This window comes from Sycon ciliatum, chromosome 5 (genome assembly GCF_964019385.1).
Source record: "Sycon ciliatum chromosome 5, ocSycCili1.1, whole genome shotgun sequence".
Classification (NCBI taxonomy): domain Eukaryota; kingdom Metazoa; phylum Porifera; class Calcarea; order Leucosolenida; family Sycettidae; genus Sycon; species Sycon ciliatum.
In genome coordinates, this window is record NC_088647.1 from 27,902,638 (window position 1) to 27,923,003 (window position 20,366).

The following is a 20,366-nucleotide window of genomic DNA, read 5'->3' on the forward strand; positions in this document are numbered from 1 at the left end:
TACGTACTTGTATGTGAATGTAATTCCTTCTATAATTATACTTATGACGATACCCAGGTTACTTAGGGCGAGATGAACAAGATGTCTACCGCCTTGCGCACCAGATGCTTGTCAAGTACAGCTTTAAAAGTCTGGTTCATTCTCCCCTGAAGTTATTTCCACCACAGTTGGCATCTGCATTTACAATGTACGCCATATCCAGTGAGATCCGGCCAACTCGCGAACTTATGAATGACATTGCTCATCACAAAAAAATTTCACGGTTCGCTTGAGGCTCGGTTGGAGACCTAGTTTTCCGCATCCGTAGGAATGCCCCGACCCTCTATGGAACAAGGCGCAGATGCAGCTCCTAAAGCGACGTGAGGTGAGTAGATCAGACCCACCACAAAGTGGTCAAAGACCGAACAGCCAATTCACGGTCAAAGACCGAGCAGCCAATTCACGGTCAAAGACCGAGCATCCAATTCACTACTTGAAGTACATCCATGAAAATCCGTCAGCTTCCAAGCAGGACTTGAACATGGTACCCTCTGTTTTTCGACCATGGTCTTGGGCCCTCCCACCATGGCTGCCTGCATACTGCTCACAAGCCTTTACTAACATGAGCTGCATTCCCATAGCGAGTGTGATCAAGGGTACGGAGACTGAAGTAGGGGGATCAGGGGTGTCAGGCATGGACTTGTTAGCTTCATGAAACTGATATCGTTACTTAATCTGGGGTATAGTTATCAGGGTCGTGAGGCGATATGAACATATCGGCTGTGCTCAGCGGAATAGCCACAGACCCTTTTGGTTTAGATAGAATGACCCCAACTGCATTAGTTTTACAACGGTGTCATCTGTATTCATTTGAGCAAAGAGTTAATAATTTGAAACTATACGTTTTGGTCTATCGCTGCTTGTCATCAATTGCTAGCCCCCTCTTTCAGTCACTGTTTCTCTTGCGTTCAGTTGGCCCGCACACAAATGCTCGTACTCGTGGCCAGGATACAGCTGCCTTAGTATTACCTACTGTACATATTGGGTATGGACGGCGCTCAGTTTCTTTTCTGGCTGCAGGTTGGTGGAACACTCTTCCTCCAAACTGTCGTCAGGCGCAATCTGCTGGTACTTTTGCTCACCTCACAAAGATTCACCTAGGGTTCCCTGTAACAAGGCCATGCCTGTTGGGACTCCCCTAGTCAAATAATAAATACTACTACTACTACTAGACCCACAGCATTAATGTTTCGGAGAAGTGATATCGATGATCCCACTGCACTGCAGAGCATTTTTTTCTTTACACATTTTATTCTATTCGTGTTCGATATTGAATATTTTACAAAAAAAAATTTTTTCTTTTTTCATTCGTGTTTGGTTTAACTATTCACTGTCCTGCACTCTATTTCTAACAAAAAAATGCCAATTTGAGGTAGGGTACGAGGTACGTAGGGCCAGGTAGGCATGGGCGGGTAATGCTTGCATTATGGCTGGCATTATAGTCCCTTTTTTCCAGGTGGCATAATGCTGGCATTATAACACCATTTCGCATGCAAAATTGGCATTGCAAGCATAATTGCCGGTCAGCAACGGTGTCATGCATGAAGCTGGCTGGGTCCAGTTCCGAAAATCGTGCATCTGGACCCGTCCGGCTTCGTCCGGAGACTTGACGTTGCAAATCAACCTTCTCAGTGGATTGTTTCAGACAACATGCTCACTGCTGTTTAAGTTTTTTCTTCTTCTACGCTTTGGCCTTGATCCAAGACGACCTTCTTAAATCGACTTTTCCAACTTTCAAACTGGCATTATGGAGTAGTGTGAGCATTATAAGTGTCATTATATCCTCATATTATGAGCATTGCCTTAAACATTATCGCAGCAAATAACTAGCATTACCCGCCCATGCCGAGGGCCAGGAGAAAAATGATATCCAGTCTCGAGTTCCGTGGCTAATCACCCAATGCACTGAGAATCCAATGATGATAGAAATGATAGCCTCACAAGCTTGATGCAATTAATATTATTAATTACAATAAAACCACGTGCCTAGCTGTTATCAGTACAACAAGAATGGAGAGATAAAGCATTTTGAAGTGATCTGATTCCCGCCAGCATTCATGGATATGGAACTCAATCTGCTCCGAAAACAGAAATGAATATTTAACAGACCTGAAAATGACGTAGGAAGGAATAACGTGATTGGCGAGCATAGTCTAGTAGTTCATCGCTTCTGATCCCGATGACTTAGCCTGGCATGGGGCTGTGGTGCTGGCTGTAGAGGATTCTGCCGAGTCTTGGTCGACTACGAGGTCTGATTCCGAACTGGAGCCCGCAGCAAAGGACACGTCGGGGCTGTGCGACCATGTTGGCCTCTCCGCTTCTAGTCGTCTGATCTTGCCGTGCGAAGCAACTAGAGCGATGACCATGAGGGCAAGAACTGCGCCCGCCGGCGCAAGAGTGTAGGCGAGTGTGTCGCTGGAGCTAGATATACTGGAGCTAGATGATACGCTGTCAAGACTGCACAAGGCACAACCAAGGAATGCATTCAGATGGCAGAAGTTCAGTCATGAATATGTGCTTAGAAAGTCATGTAATATGATGGTGAGTTGGTGCCAGGACCACTATCGTGATTATGGACGGCAAACACCAGCAGATTATTTCTGAAAATGAGCATGTACAATTACAATGGGATGAATTATGACAATGCTGCAATTACATTATACTGCGAAGCTGAGTTTTGAGACTACCGGCACGCCCAGTTTCTGCTGTCCACAGTGTCCGTTAGTCCGCTCCGCAGGACAGCTCATTTTTGATTTTGTTTTTACGAAGGCACTTGTTGAATATTGGAATGGAAATAGTGAATTTTTGATCATGAAGTATTGTTGTTATACCTTATAGGCCTATCTCATGAGTGCACATTTTTTAAGCACAACATTGGATCACACGACAACTACACGTCTATCAATGTTGTCTGCCACTGATTAAAAAAAGGATCACAGGGGACCCTCCGAACCTTGGAGCACCTCTTCCCCTCCTCCTCGTCCGCACTCTCAGGACTCTAGTGCAAGCTAAGCGTTGCTGTAAAGCACAGGAATGGGTGATTTTGACGGAAAGCTATCAATACATCAACGAAATGCAGCGACTAGATAGAATGAAAATTGGACGAACGAGAAATCTCGTTCAAGATTCGAGAAAGTCTGATGGTGAGCCCACCTGTACTGTGCTTGGTCACCCGTCTGCGATACCACAATTCTCTGTTCAAATCAGGAAGAACACAAAATGTGCAATAGTCAATACAAGCGTTCTCTTGGCGAGATTGATCTTTATATCAGTCTAACGCTGGATTGCTATTAGCAACTTGTCTTTAATTCTCTTGCCCAATTCCTGGGTATCTGTAGGATTTTACTCAACATTAAGATTTTAAAAGTTTAAAACCTCGTCTTCACAATGTGCATATACATCAGAGAATGCTCCTCTTTGGAAACACATGACGTCACCGACATTGGCCACGGATATTTCTAGCTTTTCCTTGGCTAATGCGATAGGGAAATACACCTTGGCAAGTGATAGCGAAAAACAGTTCACGGAAGATCCTGTAATGATATTATTGATATGATATTTTCAAGGATTCTCCAGAGGCAAATGGATGCCTATCAAAGGGAGTCTGCCGGGGAAAGGAATCCTAACTCGGCCAGGCACCATGTGGCCCTCAAATGTGAGGGACGAAATTGACCAAGGCTCACACACCTTTGCAATAGTGAAGAGGCTGCGGAATGAAGAATTTAAAAAAATCCTTATGGTTCGTGCGAGACGCGGTTAGACCGAAGTTTTCCGCAACCATAGAAACTCAATATACAGTAAAACCTGTGAAGGCGACCACCTGTCCCAGACGACCACTGAATCCAGGACCAAGGGATGCTCTTTCCAGTCAAATGACCCTGGATAAGGAGACCACCTGGAAACAGAGAGCACGTTTTGCAGGTCCCTTGAGTAGTCGTCTTGGACAGGTTTCACAGTAGAAATCAAATAATTATTCAAGCAGTAGCAGCAGATTACAGTGCAGAGAGGAACCCTACCTTGTTCCAGACACCGGTGGTGAGATTCTTGAGCCACACATCTCCGCCCGGTCCGGTGATGTTCGTCACGTCGATCGTGTGGTTGCCAGGTAGCGGCGCGGTTTTATCGTACGGGGGCCGGACTGGATCAGGCCGAGTGAATTCGCGCTTAGGTAGATCGATCGTGCAGTATATGATCTGGCAGCCAAAGTCAATAGCAGCTCTGTGGAGTGTATATCCAAACGGGCAGCTGTGTGGCCAGGACTCAGGTCCTGTTAGAGCCTCAAAGCCAACCTAGTGGTGCGATAACACAAAACATTTGAAGAAAGTATCTCATTTGAAGATTTCATACTAATCCAGCGGGTAAGAGAAGTTGTCGAGGGCATCGTACAAAGTAAGGTTGGATTAATACGAGGAAAAGACACTGAAACCCTACACTGGCACATAAAATGACATGGCAGGAGTTATAGAAACCTTTATAATTATTAATGACTAGCCGCGGTAGCAACACTAACCCACGCTCAGACGTGACAAACTCACTTCTTCTTCCCAATGAACAACAAAGTTGAAAACACCGATTACGTACCTCAGAAATACGCTGCGGCATGGGAGTCATGGTCTGAGCCAGTGCAAAGGGATTGCCTGCTGAGCAACTGTAGAATCCTGCGAATCATAAAGCGAAATATGCAGTAAATTCCTTTAGCCGTACACTGTATAGAGATCTACTTTGTACAGAGACACTTCCGTCGAACCTACCGACAAGAGCCATAACATCTGTCCTTCCTATGCGCAGCACCGTGCTGTCTAGAATAGTATCCGATTCCGAAATCGAATGATCGGTACAATACATGTATATAATTATATATTGCAGGATCATACAAAGAGTATATACCCCCATAGCATGGTTGGCTGTGAGTTGCGTTTCGTGCTTGCTGTGATGCATGGTGCTCTGTGCGTGTGTGTGTGTGTGTGTGTGTGTGTGTGTGTGTGCGTGTGTGTGTGTGTGTGTGTGTGTGTGTGTGTGTGTGTGTGTGTGTGTGTGTGTGTGTGTGGTGTGCGTGCGTGCCATGTGTGTGTGTGTGTTTTTTTTAACTATGTTCACATACCCAACCACCGGCAATACTAGTGAAAGACAATGGTACTGAGACCAGGACAAACGTGACAACTACTGAGTCGGGGCTGCACCGAGAGGACGCAGTGATGGTGGGGCATTAGAGAGGTTCGGCTACACGTTTTTGGGCCAAACTACACGGCTACACGTTTTTGGCTCCGCCGACCTGAGGTCTCGACATCACGGCCAAAAACACGCACCAAAAACAAAAGATAGAGCTGTACGGGTCAGCAAATTAAAAAGGAAGCAAGGGTTAACATCAGCTAGTGTGCAGCTCAGCATCTCAGCAATGGGAGTCGGGATAAAGAAAACGAGTTGTGATACGTTGACGGGGCACTAGAATGTAGGTGGGTCGACAGGCAGAATGTCCGTGGACCATCGCCAATCCTGTCGGCGCCGACAGGATTGGCGATGGTCCACGGACATTGACGTTGCATTTACATTTTTGAAGACTTTGCGAGTTGGGGCGGAGTCTAGAAAAGCTGGCGGCAGAGTGTCCACGGGAAGTCGACACATTCATGCTGTCTCATAACATTACCAGGAGGCAGGAGCTGACTTATGAATGGCTCACAGTTAGAGGTAAGCACCATTGCACTGAATCAATTTTTACCTCCAAATTGACGTGAGCTCAAGTGCTTGTATCCCCCCTTCCGATCATTCATACACAACTTGGTGTCAATGCCCATGGAGACCGCACTAAAATGCTGCGGGCACGACCGATATCCAGTCACTGGGTTTGGAAATTGCTTCGAGTACATTCCGCCGAAGAGATAGCCGGGCTGCGTTGATCCCGTCTGCGGCTTGGCACACCAGTACGTCTCATAGACAAAAGATGGTGGGTTGTAAACGTATTTGCACTCCTGAAAACACACGCAGTAGCAAGAAGAACAAATACCTAGGTTTCTTGCTAAGAATAGGCATATACTATAACTATAAGAGTAGGCTTGAACGTATACTCGCCTTTGCTCCTATGAGGTTGGTGGCGTTCCTGCTTATGTAGAGAGCTCAGTCTAACCGTGTCTAATGTCGGATGTTGAACTAATAGATACATGTAAAGAGAAAAGGACCTATATTATTATAATTATAAGGACCTTGGTGGACTGTTAGTCATAACTAGTGACTTATAGGTACTTTTCTCTTTACGAGTATAACGTCTTTGTTTTTTAAGCGGGATGACGCAAATGCACTAGCATTGAAAAAATCAGTGCCTTCTCTTGAATAGAGCCCATCTGTGATTAACGTTGGACAAATAGTGCCCCAGGGTCACTAATCTCGCGAGTAGGGGATGGTGCGCTTTCCAACGGCCAAAGAGAGTTGGAAAGCTTGTGTCTTTATTATTATTTATTATTATTTCACAATCACAATGACATAGTGCCAATAAGCATGTGATGCGGGCGATTTTAACCAGCCATGGTGGGGACAACTGAAAAAAAGAAGGAGAAGAAAAAGAGAAAAGAAAACAAAACAAAAGGAGTACTATAGGAACCTGGAGAGAGCAGTATGAAGATTAGGCTAGCAATGGAAAACAACGAATTCAATTCAATTCAACTTAGGCGCGGGCAGAATGGAACAAAATGCAGCGAAGGTGTCACGAGACTTTACCTCCTGCGGAAGCCGAGACCAATGAGAATAGGACTTGAACAGAGGGGATTTTAAAAGGATCGATGACCTGGCAAGTGGGAAATGGAGAGAACATCTAGTACGCGAGCTATTATTGAACCAGCTTAAATGCGCAAGTGCATGAGGAGGAGCAAGTTGAAGCTTAATACGGTGAATGAATTTGCATGCCGAGTGGGGAAAGCGTTCTGAGAGAGGGGAAGAGGAAGCCAAAATGTATAGCGTCTGAGAGGAGGTCAGAGGGGGCATGCGAAATATTAATCGAAGTAATTAACGGTGGGTGACTTCTAACCGATGCATAAGAGCGGAGGATAGACCGGAGGACCAAACGAGAGAGCAGTAATCAAACAAAGGAAGAACATAAGAGTGATAAATTTGTATTCGACAACCATGGTGTAGATGGGAGATGTGAGGAGAAATGCAGCCTATCGCGGAGCAAACTCGCTTTTCAATATAGGTTACGTGCGAATCCCAGGACAAGTGTTCATCAAGAAATATACCAAGGTGTTTGTGATTTTTAACAATGTTGATAGCAATGGGATCATCAGGGAAAGTCTTTGTGGGTAACTTGAACATTTGGGCTCATGCAAAATCGCACCGATTTTGGGATTTCCCCACAACTTTTTGCTTCAGCAAAAATGTTGTGCTGGTAGCCCTTTCCCAAAGGTGCTCTTTTAATTCGCACTTAGTGCTTTTCGCGTCCCTCAAAAATATGCTGAAAAAGTGCTCTTTTTTCAGTGAAAACAGGCAAAAAGTGCTCTTTTTTCAGTGAAGCATAGCCATGATACATGTTCAGATATGAACCCAAGGTCCCAAGCTGAGAAATGAATACGCACTCTTCCATTTACGGGTCCACGAAGGGCAAAACAGGAAGTAAAGTTCAAAAACCCCACTTTTTACAGCATTGTGTACCGGGTACAAGCTTCACCAACTTGTTGCCCCCCAAAAATGCGGCGTGCCAAGGCCCATCGAGCACTGGGAAATTGTGATCGCATGCATGAGCAAACAGATTTTAGCACTTTTTCAGCAAAAAAAGCTCAAAAAGGCGATACTCACCAAAAACGCAATAAAGGGCGAAAGAAATGGGCTTTTCCAAAAAGGGCCAAAAAGGGAGAAAAAAAGGGTGAGCACCTTTGGGAAAGGGCTATGTGCTGGACCGCATTCCTGTCACTTCGCAGTGGCTTTTCGTTGGTGCAGTTTGTATCCCACCCTCCCACCCCTGACTTCTGGGTGTGTGTTTATCGATATGTCTTATTGGTTTTCTTATTGGCCATGTGGCTGTTGCAGTTACGACTGCTTTTCTTTTTTAGTTAAAAAAACGTAGGGGTGTGCCGTGCGCCGTGGGCCATTGTATGGTTACATACAGCTTCAGATTGTATGGCTAGTGTGCAGTACAGTAAGATCGGGCGCCGAAGAACACCTCGCCGAAGAACACCCGCTCCCCTATTTGCCAGACTATCAATGCCTCAGCTCCACCAGCTGTACGTGCAACGTCTGCTTCTCTTCGTCTTCCGCTGCCTTCATGGCAGAGCCAGCTCACTGTTCCAATCCTACTACTCCCTCATTGCCACGGATGTGGACAGAAGTTGTGTCACGCGCGGTCAGGTCAGCCAGCTGCTCAGAGTGCCGTTCCTACCTGGTCCCTCAGGCCGTAGCTCTATCGCCTTTGTTGGCAGTACCACATGGAACTCTCTCCCTGCTGATATTCGCGCTTGCGACGTACGCCACACGTTTCAAGCATTGCTGTCTGGCTATGACCTCATCTCCCTCGTCAACTAGCTCTCCGATGTTGTGCCTACTATGTCTCCTTCACAGATTCTGCCTGAACAGATGCTCATCAATTATGTTCTTGTCCTCTATCCTAGTCCAAATCCTGCCTTGCCCATGCATGACTCTCATGAAATGCCCGTACTAAATAGTCTATAGAACAAGAATATTGTACATCATACTTCTCTCATCAACTATGATAATACCCATTTCATACCGCCCCCCCCCCTTCATAAAATTAATACCTACTGTTTTCTTTCCTTTCATTTCATCTTCTTTTCCGTTCCTTTCTTCTTCATACACATTTTAAACATTTTCATCATATTGTGAGAGCCGTGGGCCAACAGCCCCGGTGAGAAGGCAGTCTTGCCTGTTCATATGGTGAAGTAAAATAAAGAAACAACAACAACCCAGGCTGGAAAACCGGCAAAATTTAAGAACAGTCCAGGCTAGAATTATCAGATTTAAGAACACTAGATCTACATTGTACGTAGATCTACATTGTACATGTATGGGAGGTGAGTATATGTCATGTACACGTGTAAACAGTAACTGCTACATGTACAGTCATTCCCCCCCCCCCCCCCCCTTTACGACACCCACTAGTTTAGAAGTACTACATTGCACTACAATCATGTACATGTACATGTACATGTACATGACAAACGTCATGACGTCACTCGACTCGCCGCGCGCGTGTGAATAAGAACGGTCTGACTAGAATCAAAAATTTAAGAACTTTCCTAGGCTGCGCTCGAGCCCCTGCGTTCTTCGGCGCCCGATCTTACAGTAGGTTGAGTCTGCAGGGGAAGAATACAGTGATTGCACTGAAGCTGGATGATGACCGTGTGGTGAGTGTGTGGGGGTTTCGAGATGCCGTCCTTGGGCAGGGATGTCGGTCCTTTAGCTTGGACGGGTGTTGATACATTCATTGTAACATGTTGTCGTTTTTCTGTGTGTTTTTCTGTGCGACTACAGTAGCAGAAGTGTCTTGTGCATATTTTTTCTTATCAGGCCCTATGCATACAATTATTCAAGAAAAACAATCAGGAATGAGATATAATAATATCAATAATGAAGCCATTGCCGAGCCACCGTGCTCACAGCAGAGACTTCTGTGTGTGTTATTAGGGAGGTTTAGTTCCCACGTAACGGAAACGCGCACGTGGGTGATCCACGTAAAGTGGATGAAGGGCACCCACGTTGCAATGTTGTGTTTAGTCACACGGAACAAGCAAAAGCATGAAGCGAAAGGCCCAAACCTGGTCAAAGACGAAGCTACCCGGGCCTAAGAAGCTCATCCAATATTTTGATTTCGTGCTTCGGAAAATTCTTCAGCTGAGCAGCCTCACAGCTCGCACAATGCGCTCCATTCTGATTTTCACCCACGTTCTGGCGGAACGTGGGTGAGCCTGCATACACGGTATGTCGTGAATCAGAAAACGTCTGTACGTGGGTCACTGAGTATCACGTGGTACACACACGTAAAGTACCCACGGATTACGTGGGACTAAACCTCCCTATTGTTGTGAAAGTGGACCACAAAGACAATCAGGGGCGTCGCACACGGTACGGTCACTACGGTATTGACCGTACCACTTTTTGCCCCAGATACCCCGTGAATCAATATAATACACTGATCTGGGATCTAAAATTCCAAATTGTTTGGCTCAGCCACCACTCCCACACGACTAAATTGTAATTCAGATGGCTGACTGTACCACACTAAAATTAATGCCTTCCGACGCCCCTGGTATTTGACCAAAATTTAGAGACAACAAGTTTTTATGCTGGTCAATACATTGATTGGTCTATAAGATTGGGCTAAGGGCAGTTTGAAAACATTCCACAGAGTCAGAGTAGGAAATGTTTGTGAATCACCAATCTTTAGTGTGCATTACCCATCATTAATTTGAATTCCACTGGACATTTATTCCACCCTGAAGACGAATGGTTTTAAAATGTCGTACTCATTAAATAACATCTTCCAAATACCGTGCAAAGCAGCAATGTTCTCACCCTTATAGCGCAGATAAATGGAAGCCATCCATGAAGAAAGCAAAATCCTGTATACGTGTAACAGGTGTAAGTGTGTGTGTTGCGTGGCTCCTCTCCCTTGTGCAGAAGCACTGGCTCATATGGATCCGGACATGAGAACTCACCTGTAGACGAGCATACACAGAGAATTTGAAGGGTAGGCACTAGGGGTGTGCGGATAATGCTCGAAAAGGTGGCAGATTCTGCTCGAAAAGCAGTGAAATTGGCATAACCATACACACCTTATGGCGGGCAATTCCTTGAATTCTGCTCCACTTCTTTATCCACATACCAAACATGCATGAAACTTACCAGAAAAAGTATCGAATTCTGCCAATTTTTCTGCCGACATTATCCGCATATGCCTAGTATGCACTGTTGATAATAGAGAGAATAAGGTGGCAGCCTGGTCGCAAAATCCCTGAAAATCGAATTTGTAAATTCAGATCGAGTGCTTCATCAATTGAAAGAGCATGAACAGCTGCAAAATCTCTGGAAGGTTTGTCTCGATCTGACCAGCCGTTCAAGAGTTATGGCCGAAAATGTGCCCTTGCAAAGAAAGATTTTTTGTTGCACGCTGTCATTTGTTGGCAGCACTGTATTTGAATGTGAGCAGACCGTGCGCCACTTGTCGTATCATGAAAAGACGCGAATTTTGCTCCAAGTCCAAAAAAGTCCACAAATCACGTTAAAAAACTACGTATTTGGCTGCCGTGCAGCAGGACTTTTGCCAGCACCCTCGGATCTTTCACTAGTCCTGTCTGCACTGTATGTCGAAGCTTCACTATCTGATCTTTCATCTGTTCTGCAGCCTACGAAACCATTTGCCTATGCGCCACTACCACCAGACGTCGATGTGATACTGCCATCACGGCGAAAACCCGGAAATCGAGACTACATGGAGAATTTGCGTCATGAAAACGACGTTAACTTGAAATTCCGTCTTGACAGCCCTGCACTTGGGAACTGCAAACTCCGGTGGCATGGGGGGGGGGGGTTGGTCTAGTGCCCGGGGACCAGATTGGTTATGGTGATTCACCTACCAGTTGCGGGATTCCTTTGTGTAATGCCCCCGCAGGCAGCCGGATCACGAGATGTGCAAGTCTGGTAAACGCCGCCAAGGCCAAAATCGTGTGCGACGGGTTTACACACCGACTGGTCTCCAACGTTAGCCTGCACGAAGAACGGAAGCAAAACGTTCATTGATTTTTCTTCGGCACTGAGCCAGCTTCTGACGGGAGGTACGGTTCGAGCATGGCTGCAGGGCCGACCATTCCCCCATGGCCAATATCAGCATCATGGCAAGATAAATTTCTAGTAGCGCTATGCATCATAATTGTTTGTTTCAGCTAGACATTCCTCTTGTGACACATATACAATAGTTCTCAATGGACAAGTGTACGAGGATCATCGCTCACGATCACTCCCACATACTGGTAATCAATTGCACGCAGTCAGTGACATTTCATAAATACTTGGTTTGGTAGAACTGGTATGGCTACGCCTGTACCCCCGCCCCCCCCCCCCCCCCCCACCCCACCCATTGCACTAGTGGTGCTGACCTTGTGTGCTCTGCCCACGTTCATGAACCATGACAGTACAGATCGACTCAGAATGCAATTCCGGTTTAGCTGTCAACACGCCATTGGCATGTGAAGAGGTAGGAAACATTTCACTCGTACTTCACGAGTGTACCTGATCAACACTTTGGTGAACACTGACCTGGAAGTTGAAATTAGCCGAATTGATATCTGTGCATCCCGCATTCGTGTTTATGGCAAAATATTCCTTGGAAGCCGCTGCCAATAAATCAGAAATCTGGAGAAAGACGTAACGAAAAGAATAGTACAGCCACGTCTGCAACTCTAAACAGGAGTATTTCGGAAAGGTAGATACTGAGAGACAGAGACAGAGAGGGAGACTGAAAGACAGAGACAGAGACAGCGACAGATATAGATAGAGAAAGACAGACAGACAGAGACAGCGACAGAGATAGATGGAGACAGACAGGCAGACAAGGAACATCGCTGCTGTCACGTTGGGGTGGATGTGGATGGGGTGCGGGAAACGGAGGGACCAGGAAAGGCATGCAACTACATTATTTTTTATTTGGCTTTCTCGCGCACTCACCTGCCTGACAGTCGGCGCTGGTAGTTCCGGAACGGTATGCGGGGTTATCACGTACTCGAGAGGCTCTGCTCGGCGCGCTACAGCTACGAGAGAGCTGTTAAGATTAGCCTCCCAATCAGGAACTCTCATGCCTGGCACATACGACTTTCCGCCGAATGTCCTGAATCGCATGAAAACAAAAATAGCACAGGACATACATGAAGTTGGTAGTCAAACCTTCGCTACCTTGTTATTGGGAAGAAATTCCCGTTTGGATTTGGGAAATAAAATAAGTCACAAAAAATATCGGCTTCCTGAATGGCAACGGTCGTGAGCACGTATGAGATCAAATGTCTCCGTTGCAGTCTCCGTTCCAGGACATTTTATCTGAACTGGCTGTCCGTTTGCTTTCCATTGGCCAGCAGCGAGACGAGTGATACCCTGTCAAGAAGACGTGCTGCATTGCAAATCCCAGGTTGTCTTGATGTTTAACGGGCTGGGGCAGTGATGAAGCCTAATCCTGATATACATGGATGTGTGTGCCCTTTTCTCCTCATTCAGCTGAACACCCATCGAGAAGCACTGCTTTGGAGATGGGAACGTTTCCAGAATACGCATAAACAAGGCTCGGTATTCCCTCTGTCAATCTCCACAATATGGAAACAATGTTTTCAGAAATACTCATGAATCGTGATGAATATTGTTTGGGATAATTAATATTTTGAAGAATACTTGCAAAAAAAGGTTCACGGGTTCGCGTACAGGGAGGGTCAAGAACCACCTTTCAGCTTCCGCGGGGCACCGCGTGTAAGTGTAACTGTTCAGCACGCACAGAAGGACGTAACGGTGTTGTTGGATTGGACATTGTTCTTACAACTAGAAGGTTATTTGTTTTATACATGAATTGGGCGCGCACATTGCGCTGACAGGCCGAAGCCGAACTGTAAGCTGGCGCGTAACAGCTGTGATGCAGCACTCGTGGTCACATTGTTGCACAGCATGATCCCGCACACCCTTAGTACCTAGAGTACCAAACGTCCTGTTTGATGATCAGCTGGCTTAGCTGTTCTCCACCTCTATCCTTATTACATCCCTCCCCAGTTTCATTTATTTAACTGCTTTCTATCTGCATTCGCCACCTTTTCATTGGGCAGATCTGCCCGTTTGGCTTGCGAATTAAAATAAACACAACAACAACAACAACAACAACAACAACAACAACAACAACAACAACAGCAGCAGCAGCAACAACAACAACAACAACAACAACAACAACAACAACAACAACAACAACAGCAACAACAACAACAACAACAACAACAACAACAACAACAACAACAACAACAACAACAACAACAACAACAACAACAACAACACCATCTCATGATCAGAATTCATGGGGGGGGGGGGATAAATCAGATCCACCAACCAGAGAAAAATGCTCAGTGCAATCTCTAGCTGGGCTTGGGCAGCACAACCTTTATTTCTGACCTTGGTAGCGTATACCTACCTTGGTAGCGTATACCTACCTTGGTAGCGTATACCTACCTTGGTAGCGTATACCTACCTTGGTAGCGTATACCTACCTTGGTAGCGTATACCTACCTTGGTAGCGTATACCTACCTTGGTAGCGTATACCTACCTTGGTAGCGTATACCTACCTTGGTAGCGTATACCTACCTTGGTAGCGTATACCTACCTTGGTAGCGTATACCTACCTTGGTAGCGTATACCTACCTTGGTAGCGTATACCTACCTTGGTAGCGTATACCTACCTTGGTAGCGTATACCTACCTTGGTAGCGTATACCTACCTTGGTAGCGTATACCTACCTTGGTAGCGTATACCTACCTTGGTAGCGTATACCTGACACTTTTAAACTGACCGTATTTCAGATGAGAAACCCTGAAGCTCACCTAATCGTGGACTGAGTGACACTGTCCAAAAAGGCCTCCTGTTGCTTTCCAGTGAAAGAATATGGAAAATTGAACCCGAGCTTGTTGAGGAACTTTGCCGCAGAAAACGCCCTGGCATTAGCAGTAGTCTTTGCAAACCTCTTGGCGTATTCAGTCGTAACCTGTGAAGAAGAGGATCAAACATCCCCGTTATCAACAACCAAAGCTATATTTAACTGTGATGAAGAAAATGTCCGCCAGAGGTATTGTGAATTGGAAGCTTGCAAGACAGTTTATCTTACTTATGTGGGAGGCGTTTTCATGAACTTAGCCATAATTGTCAGATCTTCACCCCCCCCCCCCCTCCCCACACTTTATTGTGCGAGCAGAGGAGAACATTGGGCGCAGATATATTGCACGCACCTGGTCTTCTTGCTGAAAAATGCCACCGGCCGTGACCTCCCCGAGCATGTGGGTTCCAAAATCTCTGATAATCAATAAGATCTCGTACTTGGCAGCTTCGGTTCTGTTGCTGTGGATCATATCACCGACGATCTGCAGCCGGTACTTGAGCTCAGTGGAGAGTGTCGCGTCCGGCTTCACCTTGATCTGATAGAACTCCCGACGAATCTCCGTTCGCACTGTCACCGACTGGAACTGAATCTGTACCACCATGCATTTGACAAGGGCACAAAAATCGGTGATTACAAAAGGCATCCATTAATATGCCCTTACTGGTGTAAAGTGATAAACTTTCGCTAGAGATTAAATTTCGCTATTTCCGCCACCATTGCACGTTCGCGAATATAAATCACTGCAAACGCTTCCGTACATTGATTGTAGACAGTACAAGATCTGACTGAAGAGAAAGAATCGCAAAAGTTTGTCATCGTGAACCAGCCCAATTTATGAAAACGCTTTTAAAAGCACAGGTTTCACTGTATGGCATATCGTGGGTGCTTGACACTGAAGGTTTTCACTACCATACATGCAGTACTTGCCTGATATTTCTTGTTGAGGTAATAGTCAGTAGAAAAGCTTCCACCAATCTTCGGATAGCCATCGTCCAGTTTCATTGCTGTTGTCGTGCTGCTTTGATAATCGCTGTAGAATTCGTACAGCTCCGAATACTGCTTGACCTACAGTGCCAGTACATGTATGTCCCCAGAAGATGATCACAATTAGACCAGGTTGACTAGCTGGCGACACACATGTATGACTCCTTAGAATGCAGCGAGATGCAACTGGGCCTCTAGTGAGACGTCGCCTGCAATTTTACAATACCTGAAGAGCGATAATGTGCGAGGATTTGGCGCAAACCTCAGGACGAATACTGAGACGCGCAACCACCTGCCTGACAGGCGCTAATGCGTCAACAACAAATGTGCAGCCTAGAGGCCCAGTGGGTGCCAAAGAGGCCATGCGCCTGTCTCCCCTCATTATTGGGCCTGGTTCCCACCCACACTTCCAGAAAACTAACCCTATCATGATTTAGCAGGATCTGTCACATAAATATGCAGTCATATGAATGAATGAACCTCGGCATTGTGATTTCAAATTGGATTCCGAACTTGTTTGTCAAACATACATGTACATGAGTGTACATATTGCTAGTATACAAACAGCTACTTTAATGCTGCTCAACGCAATCCGTATGAGAGAGTCCAGCTTGGGCCCTGTACCAGTTCATATTACAGGATGCGCAAGTCCAGTGAGAATGTTACATTGTGTCGAGTTTGCTGGGCAGTCGGCTTTACGGGTATTTATTTATATCTTTATTACAGCATCTCATTGCACAGTGAGAACACCGGCCAATACAAAGAGAGAGGGTGTTAGCCAACCACGGCATGCGGTATAAGGAATGGGGAGGTGGGGGGGGGGGAGAGGGGAGGGGATAGCCCTTGGCGGATAATCCTCGAAAAATATTTCTGCTCAAAAAGCAGTGAAACGAGCAGAACCATAAAAACCTTATAACAGGCATTTAAATTCCTTTCCATTCCTTTATCCACATACCAAACATGCGTAAAAACATACGAGGTAAAGTACCGAATTCCGCCAATTTCCTACTGGCATTATTCGCCAAGGGGTAGGAGAGGGGGAGGGAGGGGGGGGGGGGGAGATAGGGCATGTAATTAGAAGTACTTACATCACTAGATTTGACTGTAGATGCCTGCATTGTGTCCGGTATGATGTACAGCCCGTCTGGGGTCGTCTGGCATAGCTTATAGCTCACATTCGATACGGCGCCCACAGCGGTCTCGGTTAGCGGATCCCATCCCCGGCCTGCTAAGAGCTCTGTTGGCAGAACTTTGGCACCTGGAGCATAAATTACAGAAGTAAATCGTTTTAAATAATCATCTGCCACCCGACTTGGAGCCGAAAATCGTGAGCACACTAAAAACGTAGACGTATTTGAACTATTTCCGTTTTCAAGCCACCCATACTGTTCTTTCTATCTTTTAGAACTATCTTACAACATGTCCATTACGCCATACACTGTCCATGTATACCCAAACTTGGGATTCCCGTGATAGCCATCAATTTTTCCTTTGGAAAATCAATAAAATTCCTCAACGAATATGGTACCATACATTCCACGTGTACATGTACGTGTACATGTCCTTTACCTGTTGCATTTGCACATGTGTAAAGATCTTGTTGCAATGCGAAGGCACTGATGCCATTCCGTCTGCACGCCTCCAGTGAAATGCCTCCTGGTCCAGCCAAGCACACGGCCTCCGAATCGGCAGACTGCTCGCGAACAGTGGATGCGTGTACAAGGTAGAGGGCTGACGTCATCAGGAGGCCAATGGAAGCCAAACTGCCCATTAGGCGGGTGAGGCCCATCTCTAAACAGCAAACAACATACCAAGAAGAACATTACCCAATGCTGTAGACAGCAAGCAGTTTCGGCCATAAATGCCTCATCAGTACAGCTACGAACTTTAAGCAGGAAGAAAATTATAAATGAATACCGATAAATACAGCACACGATAGGATTGCGATCCGAAGAATGAATGAATAAAGCAGGATATGTGAGTCCTACAATGTCGTCTGAAGTCGCTAGTCATTATGTTCGCCAAAATGACATGATAATTATGGGCTTAGAAATACTACTATTTGCGATTGCCATAGCTTTGTCTCATTAAAATAGCAATCTTTCTCTTACCCCCCCCCCCCCCCCCACACACACACACACTCACACACGCGTGCGTGCGTGTTCTCTCTCTCTCTCCCTCTCTCTCTCTCTCTCTCTCTCACTCTCTCTCTCTCTCCCCTCTCTCTCTATCTCTCTTTTTTTTCTCTCTCTCTCTCCTTCTCTCTCTCTCTTTCTCTCTCTCTCTCTCTCTTTCTCTCTCTCTCTCTCTCTCTCTCTCTCTCTCTCTCTCTCTCTCTCACACACACACACACACACAAACACACACACACACACACACACACACTGTCAACCTCTGCTGATTTTGCCATATCTCATCCTTGTCTCTATCGTTCAGGCCTACTTCGAAGTACCCGGTAGTCACGCCTGTGTTAAATTTAAGTATATCGTGCTACTCTAATCATGTTGAAGGAGAGAAGGAGAGAGAGAGAGAAAGAGAAAGAGAGAGAGAGAGAGAGAGAGAGAGAGAGAGAGAGAGAGAGAGAGAGAGAGAGAGAGAGAGAGAGAGAGAGAGAGAAAGGGGAGAGAGAGAGCTTCATTCATCGTCTGTGATCCTCCTTTACCAGAACTACATGTATTCGCTGATGAATTGTGGACAAATCAATTTTGCTTTGGTTCATTGGTGTCTTGGACGTGGGCGTCCTTGTTTCTTTATGTCAGTGGTTTGCGTCACCGACTGTTCATGTTATTGTTAGTAAAGTATGGCTATAACAATATTCATTAGTTCGAGGGAAAGGCGCACACGGGAAAAGTCTGAAAAATCTAAAGACCAAATACCTAATTCATTGACTGTCACCACCAGTACTCGAACCAGGGACCCTCGATTCTGGCCAGCGATGCTCTACCACCATGCAACGGTGTAGTCGTCAATCAAGGAGCGACCGGTCAGCTTTTTGCTGAATGGTTTCATTGATATTCTAGAAACATGCACCAGTATAGTGTAACAAGACCACTGGCAAGGATATAACACTTCAACAAGTTCTTTACTTTTTTAAATAGCATCAGATTGCCCCCCCCCCCCTCTCCCCCCCCCCCCCCCCCCCCGACACCGTACACAATCCAAGCATAATCTCAGACTCACCGCTATATCGTATTATATCTGCCACTTCAGGAATCTTTGCAAGCAGGCGTGAATCCTCCCATACACGGAATTTACCTTCCTGGGACCTGCGATGATCTTATAACGGACTCCTCTATCTTAGTATCTTGTAAGTTGTAGAAACAATACAATTGCCAACAACTTCGAGCTGTTAGACGTACAAAAATATGGTACCAAGCACAAGCACTGTGATCCTCTTTCTGCTTGTAAATACCCAACGCCTTCACACACTCCAGCTCTCAAGTCATTTCTATTCCATCTATACATGTGCATGTACTTGGCAGTAGCAGCTTTGCATGTGCAGCGAGAGTGTCTCAAACTGGATCGCACTATTGGTCGCTAAAACCTGTGCACTAGTACTGTACGAGGTTTTTCCAATCCCTCCTGAGCAACAGTAGCCGCTGCGAAGCCATCCAACGGAGCAGGCAGCAGGGACGGCTTACTTAGCGCTGGGCTACCACCGGGTCCGCGAGAATGCGATCACGGAATCGGTGCCGCCAAGATTGCACTCAAGCAAAGGATTGTCATCGAACCCAAATCTCCTAATTACAATCTCCGGCAGTGTCCGAAAATCATGTCATTTTCACATCCCCTCGGAACCAGCTCGAGGCAATGCACTGATGCTGTCTGGAGCAAACACCGGAAAGCTTGAGGCACATTTTTTATGATGCCCGTTTGCTAACCAATTACAGATTCCGGGCACATGTTCATACAGGTTCTGTCAACGCCGGTCCGTCTATTTTAGAACTTCAAGCTGACAATTGGGAACCTAACTACAAATAAATGTGGACTCGGATGGAGTCTATTTCTTGCCTTGAACCAGGTCAATAACGTAAACCTGAAGTTCGGCTTGATGGAAGACAGTAGGAGAAAGCAGGAGTTTTGCACTAACGAATGTCTTTGGTCGTATGCTAGCCAATCTTGAGACGGATTCCACGGGCAATGCGATTACGTGCGCTTCTACATTCCGATTCCCATGGAAGAGTTTGACAGTCTATCCCCAACGGGCTAGACCTGTACTTAGCCTTGGGGTACATTTTGTGAGAACTTCCACTAGTAAAGCGGAATGCCAATTCATTTTAGAACGTAGAAACCTACTCGCAACGTTAACATGTACAATGTCATGTACATGTACGTATACGTGAGCTTTTAGAGCGAACTTACATGTTCACCGGAGAAGACTACTTGCCACCTGTCATCTGTCATTGCCAGACATTGAGTGTCAAACACCGCACGTTAAGGTTGGCGCGCACGTCAGTGCCCGAACAGCCAGTGTGACTGTCCATCAAGTACAACTTTCAGGGTAATCTATGGCCTAACATAGCGATTGGTGGGTTGGTATAACTTTTGCACTTCAATTCGCTAAAATGAACAAGCATTGCTGCCTTCAAGGGATTTATCCGAGCTCTCTTAGAGCAACGAAGTAGTGAAAGATGTATTACACACTACATGAACATCTACCTGTACGCCTTGGTTTATAATTATTCTGACCTCCACATGTTTCTCGGCAGGGTGCATGTTGTGGCATTGTAGCGTTCA

At 45.9% G+C, this 20,366-nt stretch overlaps 1 protein-coding gene and 1 long non-coding RNA gene across 2 annotated transcripts in view; one reads left to right on the plus strand and one right to left on the minus strand.

Moving 5' to 3' along the window:
- The window catches only part of LOC135818234 (uncharacterized), a 37,274-nt gene extending 23,873 nt beyond the window's left edge, over nt 1-13,401 (plus strand). The window contains exon 3 of the long non-coding RNA XR_010553641.1: nt 13,237-13,401. This is a non-coding gene — a long non-coding RNA (uncharacterized LOC135818234). The remainder of the gene's footprint in view (nt 1-13,236) is intronic.
- On the minus strand, nt 1,711-19,305 carry LOC135818233 (macrophage-expressed gene 1 protein-like). The gene is made up of 15 exons (XM_065331591.1): nt 18,810-19,305; nt 17,199-17,420; nt 16,718-16,887; nt 15,573-15,710; nt 14,995-15,234; nt 14,593-14,753; nt 12,697-12,856; nt 12,289-12,384; nt 11,610-11,739; nt 10,549-10,691; nt 5,756-6,005; nt 4,621-4,697; nt 4,056-4,328; nt 3,193-3,233; nt 1,711-2,496 (listed from the first exon to the last, which is right to left on the minus strand). The coding sequence occupies exons 2-15, from the start codon at nt 17,416-17,418 to the stop codon at nt 2,193-2,195; spliced, it is 2,403 nt and encodes an 800-aa protein (XP_065187663.1). The 5' UTR covers nt 17,419-17,420; nt 18,810-19,305; the 3' UTR covers nt 1,711-2,192.
- Between the last annotated feature and the right edge of the window lie 1,061 nt (nt 19,306-20,366).